This window comes from Colobus angolensis, unplaced genomic scaffold (genome assembly GCF_000951035.1).
Source record: "Colobus angolensis palliatus isolate OR3802 unplaced genomic scaffold, Cang.pa_1.0 Scaffold13, whole genome shotgun sequence".
Taxonomy (NCBI): Eukaryota; Metazoa; Chordata; class Mammalia; order Primates; family Cercopithecidae; genus Colobus; species Colobus angolensis.
Genome location: NW_012114252.1, coordinates 22,838,944 through 22,850,557, shown reverse-complemented (window position 1 = coordinate 22,850,557; position 11,614 = coordinate 22,838,944). Strand labels below are relative to the sequence as shown.

General features: G+C 42.9%; 1 protein-coding gene across 4 annotated transcripts in view; it reads left to right on the top strand.

Annotated features, from left to right (window-relative positions):
• Nucleotides 1-11,614, top strand: part of TUBGCP3 (tubulin, gamma complex associated protein 3) — a 94,900-nt gene that overhangs the window by 53,405 nt on the left and 29,881 nt on the right. For 3 of the 4 annotated variants that reach the window (XM_011933911.1, XM_011933910.1, XM_011933913.1), the window contains exons 14-17: nt 4,069-4,258; nt 6,829-6,964; nt 7,806-7,874; nt 10,589-10,724. In XM_011933911.1, coding sequence (XP_011789301.1) covers nt 4,069-4,258; nt 6,829-6,964; nt 7,806-7,874; nt 10,589-10,724 — 531 coding nt within the window. Of the gene's footprint in view, nt 1-4,068; nt 4,259-6,828; nt 6,965-7,805; nt 7,875-10,588; nt 10,748-11,614 lie in introns of all 4 variants that reach the window. The other variant, XM_011933912.1, reaches the window with a different exon arrangement.

Genomic DNA, 11,614 nt, shown 5'->3' with positions numbered 1-11,614 from the left:
GATGATGGTGAGGTGACGGTGTTGGGGATGGGTGGTGGTGGTGGCGTGGTGGTGGTGATGGTGGTGATGATGTTGATGGTGATGATGGTGGTGATGATGGTGATGTGATGATAGTAATGACATTGATAATTGTGATGGTGATAGTAATGATATGATGATGGTGATGATAGTGGAGGTGATGGTGATGATGATGTGCTGATGTTACAGATTACTTAAAAGTGTTTTTTGTACCACGGGATTTATAGATCATTGGAATTACTCTCTAAAACACCTGAATACATAGTACTATGTATATGTATAGTACTGTGTAAATTTTTAATTTCCTTTTTATATAGAGTTAAACAGTAAGTGTTGGAATAGGTATAGCTATTTTGTCCTTCTTAATTTGTGTTACTTTTTAAAATGATAAAATGACAGTGTGCCAAAATAAGAAACAACAGAAGAAACATTGCTAATGGTAGCCCATTCTTTGGGATGCAAAGGCTTCGTTTGGAGAAGAGCCAGGACTTACTGCACTTACTGTGTTTATTGCATTCAGAGTGCTGCGTGAGGGTTCAGCTTGTGTGAAGCGCTGAGGCTTTCCCTCGTTCTCTTCCTTTTCCCCATTTGCTGCCTGCCCCACCCTCAGTAATTTCATGATGATGTTTTGTGTATGGCTAACTTACATTTATAGCTCTCCAGTTTTGGCTGTATTTGCTATTTATATTGTCATGGTTCATTCAAAAGGTTTACTTTGCATAGGACACTGTGGTAGCTACAGGAAAGAGATGATGACATCACCGTGACTGTCCCTCTCATGAGCTTATTAGTCTGGTCTTGGAGAGGAGATGCATAATAAAATAACCAGTAGTCAGTAATAAAGGTGGAAAGTGATCAGGGATGTGAGATTTGCAGGTGAAGCGCTTTGGGTATTTTCAGGGAAGGCTCAACAGGAAGGCTTTGGAAAGAGGCAGGAATTGCACTGGCCATGGAGAAGGAGGAGAATTTGGTTGTGGGTTATCGTGCAGCCCAGGACAAAGGAATAACGTGCATGAAAGTGCAGATGAGAAATAGGACGAATTAGACTTATCTAAAGATTGTAGTGAAAATAAAAAGTGTAAGTTATTATTATTTAATAATGTGACAGACTAAAGATAGACAGACCAGGACCTGGTGTAGGAAGTAGGATAGGTTACTGGGTGTGGTTTTAGCTACGGGTGTTACTGGAATGACAGATGTTCTCTAACAGAACTTGGCTCTCTGGACAGGAGGGCTGGGGATCAGGAAGTCAGTGATGGCACTAGAACTCTGAGCTCATGAGGCCTGGTCAGAAGGGCAGCAGGGAATTTCGGAAGAGGATAGCACTGAGAGGAATGTCATTTAGGGCAATTTGGTTTTCAGTAGCTGAGAGGACTTACTAATGGAGGCTTCCAGCATGTATTGGAAATGCTGTACTGAAACTCTGGTTAAAAGTAGGGCCGAGTATAGAGATTTTGGAAGCATTTATCTCACCATGGTAACTCAGGACAAGGCAGGATGGTGTAGCAAGAGCTCCCGTGTGGTCCAGGGCAGGTCCCTTTTCAGGCGTGTGAGAGCCATGGCCCCTCTCAACCTAAAGCATTCACACACCATTTTACATGTATTTTTCTGGGGGGAGGTGCGTAGACCCCAGATTAGTTCCTGGAATAGAGACAGATGTGATCCAGTACAGATTTTGGGGAAATGCTTCTACATTGAAGAGGTGGAAGGAAGAAGAACCAGGAGAGCGTTGTGTTCAAGTCATGACCTCTTTTTTTTTTTTTTTTTTTTTTTTGAGACCTCGCTCTGTTGCCCAGGCTGGAGTGCAGTGGCCGGATCTCGGCTCACTGCAAGCTCCGCCTCCCGGGTTTACGCCATTCTCCTGCCTCAGCCTCCCGAGTAGCTGGGACTACAGGCGCCCGCCATCTCGTCCGGCTAGTTTTTTGTATTTTTTAGTAGAGACGGGGTTTCACCGTGTAGACCAGGATGGTCTCGATCTCCTGACCTCGTGATCCACCCGTCTCGGCCTCCCAAAGTGCTGGGATTACAGGCTTGAGCCACCGCGCCCGGCCTAAGTCATGACCTCTTATAGTGCCTAGAGAAGACGGCGCACAAATGGGCTGTGCCTGGGACAGGGCGTCCCCACGCTCCTGCTGTGCGGGAGACTCTCCATGAAGGTTGCTGCTGCTTGTGCGAGCACCCAGTCTGCAGTACTGCCGGCGGCCCCCACACCCACCGCCCCACATCTGCAGATTCAATCAACTGAGTATCAAAAACACTTAAAAAATACAGCCATTAAAAAAAAAAAACAAAAAAAACCAAAAAACACCCCAATACAGTATAACAGCTATTTGCATAGCATGTACATTGTGCTAGATATTATAAGTAATTTAGAGATGATTTAACGTATATGGGAAGATGTGTGTAGGTTAGGTGCAAATATTGCTCCGTTTTATAGAAGAGACTTGAGCATCAGGGGATTTCGGCATCTGTGGGGGTTGTGGGATTGGTCCCCTGCAGATGCTGAGGGTGACAGGGCGCTGCTGCTTCTCTGAAATGACTCCTGCTGTCCCCATTGTCCTGTCCACGGCTGCCAGGGTCAGTGGAGAGCAAAGTTTCTGCTGTTGAATATTTATTATAGAACTGGGAAGATGGAAGATACAAATCCTGAAAGACTCCTAATAATGGTCAAAAAACAGGAGAACATGTCAGATTCATCTTCATCTGTGAAAAGGTTATGAAGATTTAAAAGTGTGAATAAAGAATAAAGAGTGAAAATTTAAAAACGGGAGCATGAGAGATGCCTCAACCCCGAAGGAGCAAAGAGAGTTCCGAGGAGGCTCCGGGTTCTGTGTCTTCATAGGCTGCTTTGGGCTAAGACTGATTAAGACTGATTCAAACTTTCTCTTTGGAATGAAAATTTTTAATGACTCAAGGGTATAATGAAAACATTTCCAGAGAAAAATCTTCATATCATTAAAATTATGTAGATCAATGGAAATAGAACCCCATGCCCTTAGAACAGGACCGTGGTGAGCTCATCAAGGGGTTCCGTGGTGTCGTGACTCCAGGCAGACCTCACTCATCCTCAGATAACTACAGTTTCTTCACTGGGAGCATCTTAGTTTTTTTTTACTACCAGTGTGTAATTGGAATAATAGCAACACTAAAATAGGCTTGTCTTAACTGCTTTCTTATTCTGAAGGACAAACAAATCTTAAGAGTCTTCTGATACATTTAAACTGGGTAACTCAGATAATGGAAAGAGACTTAAACTCTGAATCAGAAGCTCTCGCCTTTCTTGTCCTTGCTTAGTCTTTAGCTAGTGTTTTGCTTTCTCTCAGTCTGAGGTTGTTCCTCCCACTGGGGTTATTGTCTAGGTTAAGTGTTATTGTGGGTTTAATGAAATGAAGTATTCATGTAAGTTTTAAAAACGGTTTTGTGCTTTGCAGATGTAAGTCAGCACTGTAAGAAGCTCTGTTACGTGTATAGTCTCCACCTGCGATTTCTTCTCAATAGAAAGCTATGGAAATGCTTTCTTCCCCTATGTTACTATGTAGAGTCAGGCGTCTTTATTGGTGACAATCTGGGTTTGTCCCCTAGACGTCTCCAGCACTCTCTGTAGAGTTCACTCTATGATGCGTGATAGTACTACTCAACTTCTGCGAGTTGTACAATTCACAGAGCTTATTTGCATGTGCTGTTTTGGTCTTAAGACTAATTTATGGAAACGTCTTATGGGTATGGATGGGTGACTCAGCGCTGACTTGCCCTGTTACCAGTGTGTTTTGGTGAGATCTCCGGTTAGTTACGGTGTAGGGGATTTGGAGATCATGAAGACACACAGGTAGGTGTCTGCTGGGAACCCAGCTCTCAGCAGTGTTTTCATCTTTGTGGTCTTAGGGCTCTGGTCTCCTTTGTGGAACGTCGAGCTGCCTGTGCCTGAGGTCAGTCTGTTACTGATGCCACAGACAGTGGTTGGCCCTGAGTCTGGATGTGTGGCCTTCATTTCTCCTTTGTGAAAATACAGGTTACGTATGCATGTGTTCTCTTCCCTGTCGTTCTTTACAGCTGCAGACCTATTCACAGACTTAGAAAATGCATTTCAGGGGAAAATTGATGCTGCTTATTTTGAGACCAGCAAATACTTGTTGGATGTTCTCAATAAAAAGTACAGCTTGTTGGACCACATGCAGGCAATGAGACGGTACCTGCTTCTTGGTCAAGGAGACTTCATAAGGCACTTAATGGACTTGCTAAAGTAAGACACTATTTTGATTTCTATAAATGAGTAATATATTTGACATGAGAAGGAATCTTGTGTTTAAAAGAATAAATTATATTAAAGGAAAATGAGTTGAATTCTTCGAGCATACTTTTTAAAATAAAATCTGAAACGAATGTAAAATGTTCAAAAGGTAAAGCCCCTTTATTTTTCTCTGGTTATCAGCAGAGCATCATTGTCATGTTCTGTGCTTTATTCATAAGAGAAACTGGCATTTATTACCAAAACTATGGCGCTTACAGTCTTCATGTATGAGGAGTTTGTCTAATCACAGTTAACTTTAGCTTGAGTTTGAAATAAAGCTGAAAAATAAAATACACATTTTAAAATTGAATTTTACTTTTATATTTGTAGTTAATGTTTCACATAAAAACAAAACTACGGCCCTTTTTATTTTGCTCCCTGACATTTCTCATGGCATCTTCCCTTCCAGAGTTAAATGTGTGTCCTTCTCCACCAGTAGAGACAGAGACAGTTCTGGACCAGAGCCTGCTATGCTCCTGGGTCTAGAGACAGTGCAGACCCCGGCCCAGGCAGTGTGAGCCTGGGCATGAGCACCCCAGGGGGCCACAGCCTGGGCCTGGAGATTTTCACTCAAGTGTTTAGAAGAATGAAACTTCTTTTTTGGTGTTCCTTTTAGGACACTTAAAGTAGCTAAATGTTCCCTTTAAGACACAAAATCAGCCAGGCGTGGTGGCTCAAGCCTGTAATCCCAGCACTTTGGGAGGCCGAGACGGGCGGATCATGAGGTCAGGAGATCGAGACCATCCTGGCTAACCCAGTGAAACCCCGTCTCTACTAAAAAGTACAAAAAAAACTAGCTGGGCGAGGTGATGGGCGCCTGTAGTCCCAGCTACTTGGGAGGCTGAGGCAAGAGAATGGCGTGAACCCGGGAGGCAGAGCTTGCAGTGAGCGGAGATCGCGCCACTCACTCCAGCCTGGGTGTCAGAGCGAGACTCCGTCTCAAAAAAAAAAAAGACACAAAATCATAACTTACCTTTAAACCCTGCCAGTGCTGCCCAAGCAACTGTTTTAGGGCCTCAGGTCCTCAAGTTTCAGTGGATTGCAGACTAGAAAGCTTGCTTGTGGGCCCAGTTCAGAGAATGAGATTTTCAGGTGTGGGGTGGAGGATTTGCATTTCCAGCAAGTTCCAGCTGCTGGTGATGCTGCGTTTGTGGGGACTAGACATTGAGAACCACTGTTTGAGATGTGCAAGCTCTTACGTCTTACCTTCTAGCCAGAAGCCAGTCTCCTCTGTGAAAACTCATATGGCTTTTTGAGGCATACACAGCCATAGCTGGCTTGCGACATGCTCATGCCTTAGTCACAGCTGATGTCTGCTAACAGGTTTGTGAGAAAAGAAGGTTCACTGGTACAGTAAATGCTGGCCGTGATGAGGTCGACACCTGTTTGAATTATGAGTGGTGAAGAGCTTTGAAAGGGGAAATGTTCTCTAATGCCATGGGTGTGTATGTGGGTGAGCTGGTGCCACTGGAGATGAGGAGCCAGAGTGAGGTTTGGAGGACCCTGATGGTGTCGTAGGTCACGTCATAGAGCCGGCTGAATGCATTTGCCTTGTGCCCAGTCTTAGTGTTGAAAGTGTCACAGTGCTTCCTTTAAAGTGAAAAATTCATTTCTCCTCATGTCATATTTTAAGTTCCTAGTTTTTAGGTTTATTTGACATTTTGTATCTTTTTCACCTTGTTGCTGCGCTGCATTTTTGTAGAGCTTTCGTGTCTACCTGAGTTGATTAGTGATGTTCTTAACTTGGTAACCCCCTGATTAGAGACGTGTTGGCTTCATATTTATAAAAGCAGATATCAGTAACCCTCAAGAAGTGCTTGCTGGAAGTGTGGTGGTTCTTGGCCGTTTAGAATCACGACATCCATATACCTAATTGCTTTGATTCAGTAGAGACCTCTCCTCCTCCCAGTGGGTCTAAAATGAAATTATATCAGCTCGTGCTACTCATAGGCCAGCCTAAAGTTTGAAAACTTTGTTAACATGTATAGCACATTTAAGTACTTTCAATTTAAGCTGAGATGGAGTCTTGCTCTGTCGCCCAGGCTGGAGTGCAGTGGCGCGATCTCAGCTCACTGCAACCTCTACCTCCTGGGTTCAAGCGATTCTCCTGCCTCAGCCTCCCAAGTAGCTGGGATTACAGGTGCCCGCCACCATGCACGGCTAATTTTTGTATTTTTGGTAGAGATGGGATTTCACTATGTTGTCCAGGCTGGTCTCAAACTCCTGACTTCAGGTGATCTACCCACCTCGGCCTCCCAAAGTGCTGGGATTACAGGATTGAACAAATGTTCCTGGCCAAAATCAGTATTTTTGAGATTTTAAAGAAATGTAACTCCACAATAATTAGTAAGTCCTGTTTACAGTTAATACTCTGAAGCTTTCGTTGCCACATTATTGTATTGATCCCATTTGTCTTTCGAGTTTTTATAATTTGAACTCTTACTTTTTACAGTTTATACGTTTTTTAAAGTTCATTAAGAATTGAAGTAATATTTTCTTTAATTTTTAAAAAATTTGTTAAGACCAGAACTTGTCCGTCCAGCTACAACTTTGTATCAGCATAACTTGACTGGAATTCTAGAAACCGCTGTCAGAGCCACCAACGCACAGTTTGACAGTCCTGAGATCCTGCGAAGGCTGGACGTGCGGCTGCTGGAGGTACTGCGTCTCTGCGTGTTGGGAACGCCGTCCTGGACTGAGGACCCACTGGGCTGGCGTGTTCTAGCAAGTGTTTTCCATGTTATTTCAGGCACAGCTAGCCGTTATCTTTCTGGAAACTGGGCAGCCTGAGTAGGAACTCCACTCTGTCACTTGTTACTCCCTGGTCAGCACATCTCCTCCCTCTACACCATTTGGGTCTCCGTTTGCCCATCTTGCAGCAGGGAGCCTTGCAGGGCTGCTAGGCTTAAGTTGGAGAACACGCATGACACGCTTTCCCTGTGCTGGGTAGCACCTCACAGATGCTTAGAAAATGGAGCTTTCTTCTCATAGTAAATCCAGCAGGAGCACAAGACATGGTGTATGATGATATTTATCAGGAAATTGATGTTTTTAGTTTCTGTTTGGTAGGCCATGACTTTCCTTTAAGGGTATGGGTATTAACATAAACCCACTCTTTACTTAGTTATGATGAAAGCTCATTAGCAGAATGGTTGGTTTTCTTAAAATATTGCAAGAGTCATCTTGGAATAACTAAGGATTTGGAACATATTTAGAGGCAGTGGGTTTTTGTTGTAAGCAAATGGTGATGAATTTTAAACATATATTCCCAATATTCATTCAGAAATACACCATTCCTTGCCAGATGTTTGCAGAGCACCTACTGTGTGCCCATTATTGCCTAACTGGTGAGGTTGTAGAAGTTAACCAGAAGATGCACTCAGAACTGCTGAGCAGTTTTTAACAACGGGGCATTATTTTACTGCTTTTTCTTTGCGTCAACAAGTTCTTCAGCAACAAGCTTCAGGTCTTGCAATTATGTGTTTGTTTCTGTTGTCAGGTCTCCCCAGGTGACACTGGATGGGATGTCTTCAGCCTTGATTATCATGTCGACGGACCAATTGCAACTGTAAGATTATCCTGCCTCATTTTATAGTATTTACAGCTGTGAAGATTGTTAAACATTTTGTTTGAAATTAACTTTCTTCTCTGGGGACTTCTAATTCAAGTGATCACTCGACATCTAAGATTTACTCATTGAATAAATACTTAAGCCAAAATCGTGTGTGTTTTAAGTGAGTATTAATGAGTGCTGAAATGCTCTATCATTTTAAAAATTCTTAAAAATATCATTGTTCTGTCATAGGTTTCAGCAACTCCTTAATAAATGGACTGTTCATTTTGTTCCATTATTAGACTGTGGCAACTAGTTTAGGATAATTTGAAAGGAACTGTAAAGTGTATTTTAGGGGAATCATGTTTTTACTACTTAGCTAAAATTTGGTATTTAGTATTCATTTAAACCGATGAGGAAACAGCTGTACTTTGTTCATAGTGCCTTTACCTACATAACAGTTACCACATTATAAAAGGCTGACCAGGAAAGCTGTCTTTTTACATGCCTGCAGTTAAAGTGCCTCTTTTTCGTGCTCATTTTGAAAGTGTTCAGACTTGAATAAATTTCCTTGACCAAGATACCCCTCTAAACTAAACTTACTTCAGTCATTTTTGTTTTTGTTTTTTTTTTTTTTTTGAGGCGGAGTCTCGCTCTGTCCACCGGACTCGAGTGCAGTGGCCGGATCTCAGCTCACTGCAAGCTCCGCCTCCCGGGTTTACGCCATTCTCCTGCCTCAGCCTCCCCAGTAGCTGGAACTACAGGCGCCCGCCACCTCGCCCGGCTAGTTTTTGTATTTTTAGTAGAGACGGGGTTTCACCATGTTAGCCAGGTTGGTCTCGATCTCCTGACCTCGTGATCCGCCCGTCTCGGCCTCCCAAAGTGCTGGGATTACAGGCTTGAGCCACCGCGCCCGGCCTTCAGTCATTTTTGTATCTGAAATACTGAAGGAAGGACATTGCATTTCTTTGAGGTATTGGGAAAAGTATTTTGTTGAGAAGGAATATAGTTGGGCTCTAAAATTTTTTCTTAGTGGTTCTGGTAGAGCCTGCTTCGTGCTGTTTTCTCGCCTCTCAGAGTGTACATCACGCTGCTGAAATAATTGCGTCAGGGCACACTCACCCTCTTTCCTCTTGGGGGTAAGAAACCTGCCACTGGTGTGTCTCTCCTGTCTACAGTGAGATGGGAACTGCTGGTGCAATTTCCCTTTTACACATAAATTCCTGGTGTGTAACCTTTATTGATCAAAGCTACTGTATTTTAAGTGTATAGCTTGTCTTAAATTTAATTTCTCATCATATTCAAATTAGCTTTTTCTCTTTTGACTTATGTCCTAACCACTTTAAAATAGTTACAATGCAAAAAGCAGTGTGATATTTTAACAAATTATTTATTTAATTTATTTTTGACACGGAGTCTCATTCTGGCACCAAGGCTGGAATGCAATGGCATGATCTTGGCTCACTTCAACCTCCGCCTCTCGGATTCAAGCGATTCCCCTGCCTCACCCTCCCAAGTAGCTGGGATTATAGGCACGAGCCACCATGCCTGGCTAATTGTTGTATTTTTAGTAGAGATGGGGTTTCACCGTGTTGGCCAGGCTGGTCTCAAACTCCTGACCTCAGGTGATCCACCTGCCTGCCTCCCTCACAAAGTGCTGGGATTACAGGCATAAGCCACTGTGCCCGACGTTAACAAATTATTTAAATTAGCAACTTTCATATCTCCTGCCTTGTTAATTTGCATACATTACGTATTATTTTCCTAGCGTAAAAGATACCATAGGACGGATAATTGCATCGATTATTTCAGAAAGTCTGAGTGCCTTGACCAATAGGTAAACTGAACATTGCCTAGAGAAGAGATAATTAATTATTTCATAGTATTACAGATCTTATTAAGAGTGTCAAAGGTGTCATGCCATGTACATAAACAATTGTTCATGCAGTATTGTTAAATGTTTAGGTTTGTAAAGCCCTACTTTAGTAGAAGGACTCAAGGAAAAAAGTTTATAACATAGATTTGTTTTAAAAAGACAAATCTATCACCTGAGGCCAGGAGTTTGAGACCAGCCTGGCTAACATGGCAAAAACACATCTCTCCTGAAAAATACAAAAATTAGCTGGGCGTGGTGGCACACACCTGTAATCCTGGCTACTCGGGAGGCTGAGGCATGAGACTCCCTTGAACCCAGGAGGTGGAGGTTGCAGTGAGCCGAGCTCTCACCACTGCACTCCAGCCTGGGTGACAGAGTGAGACTCTTATCTCAAAAAAACCCCACAAAAACCCAAAATAAAAGTAAATCGGTGAAAATAACCTGAAGGATTCTTTTCAGACTGGAGATTCTTCTAGGCCTACCTTCCATGAGATTCACCACCCTTAGGAGCTGCTGTTACAGAAGAAAGTGCACCCCTGCCTCACGGATCCCTCAGGCGGGCTGGGGGGAGTTGTAGTGAAGAGTCCACATTTTAGATTAGGCTTAGACTAGTCTAAAATGGATTGAAAATCCTGATAAACTGTTTGCAAGTTGTGTAACATTAGGCCTCTGTTTCCCTGCTCTCTGTTCCTGTGAGTTTGCTTAGCATGCTGCCTAGCATGTAAGTCATCAGTGTGGTTGTTATATTATGATAGTTTGCTAAAATGTACCTTTTGAAAAAAAAGATGGAGACCTGTACTGAGAGGATTCTTACGTGGGAATACTATAAACTCGTCTTCTGCTGTTATCCCAGGTGTTTACTCGAGAATGTATGAGCCACTACCTAAGAGTATTTAACTTCCTCTGGAGGGCGAAGCGGATGGAATACATTCTCACTGACATACGGAAGGGACACATGTGCAATGCAAAGCTCCTGAGAAACATGCCAGGTGAGCCCTCAGTGCGATCACGGGTCCGCACACACTCCCAGCAGCGTCCAGCCGCCACTGGGTGCGGTTTCCAGCAGCTCTGCGGAAGTTAAGGTAGACTCACGGTGTTAGCTATGTATTTTTTTCAGATGGCGAACTTTCTTTTAAAATCACATTTATTTTGTATTCTAATGTTCACATATATGCTTTTAAAAAATTGCCTATTTTTAGGGAAAGCGGTTTAATACATCCCTGACTCATTTAAAATTCACACAGTGTTTTAACTAAATTGCTTTTGAGAATTTCTTTAATGTTTTGTTTTGTCCATAAACCAGAACATGGGAATATATTATTTAAAACAATCTAAAACTGTAGTAAAAATTCTTAGGTATCAGTCAAGATTATTTTAATGTTATAAACATTGAATGACTTAAATTACAAGTAATTTTGAAGTCTTTATATAAAATTGATTTGGTCAGAACCCTTGAGAAAGTATTTCAGTAGGTACGTCTCTAAAGAAGAACTAAATGGTACATGGCTTTAATCCTTTGGTGAAAAGTAATTATTAGGAATAAAAAGAGAACAGTTGTTTGGAGAAAGCAGTTCATGATCTCTGCTTCTTTACCAGCTCAGAGGCTGGTCCCTGAGCAGCTACCACAGATCCAGAATAGTGACCCCCGCCGAAGGCTGTGGGGCAGGGAGTTGCTTGTCTGAGCCAACACTGACACGTAGAATTGTCAGTTTTTACTGGGTGTTGATACTTGACTGTAGTGGGGAATGAATGGTAGGAATCCTCCAAATTAGCTGAGAGGGAAGCAAAGGGGAGATTTTCTTTTAAAGGCAGTGATGACTGCGGGCTGGGTGCCCTTCTTGTGAATGTGCTGCCACGGGCGGGCGGGGAGGCGGGAGGA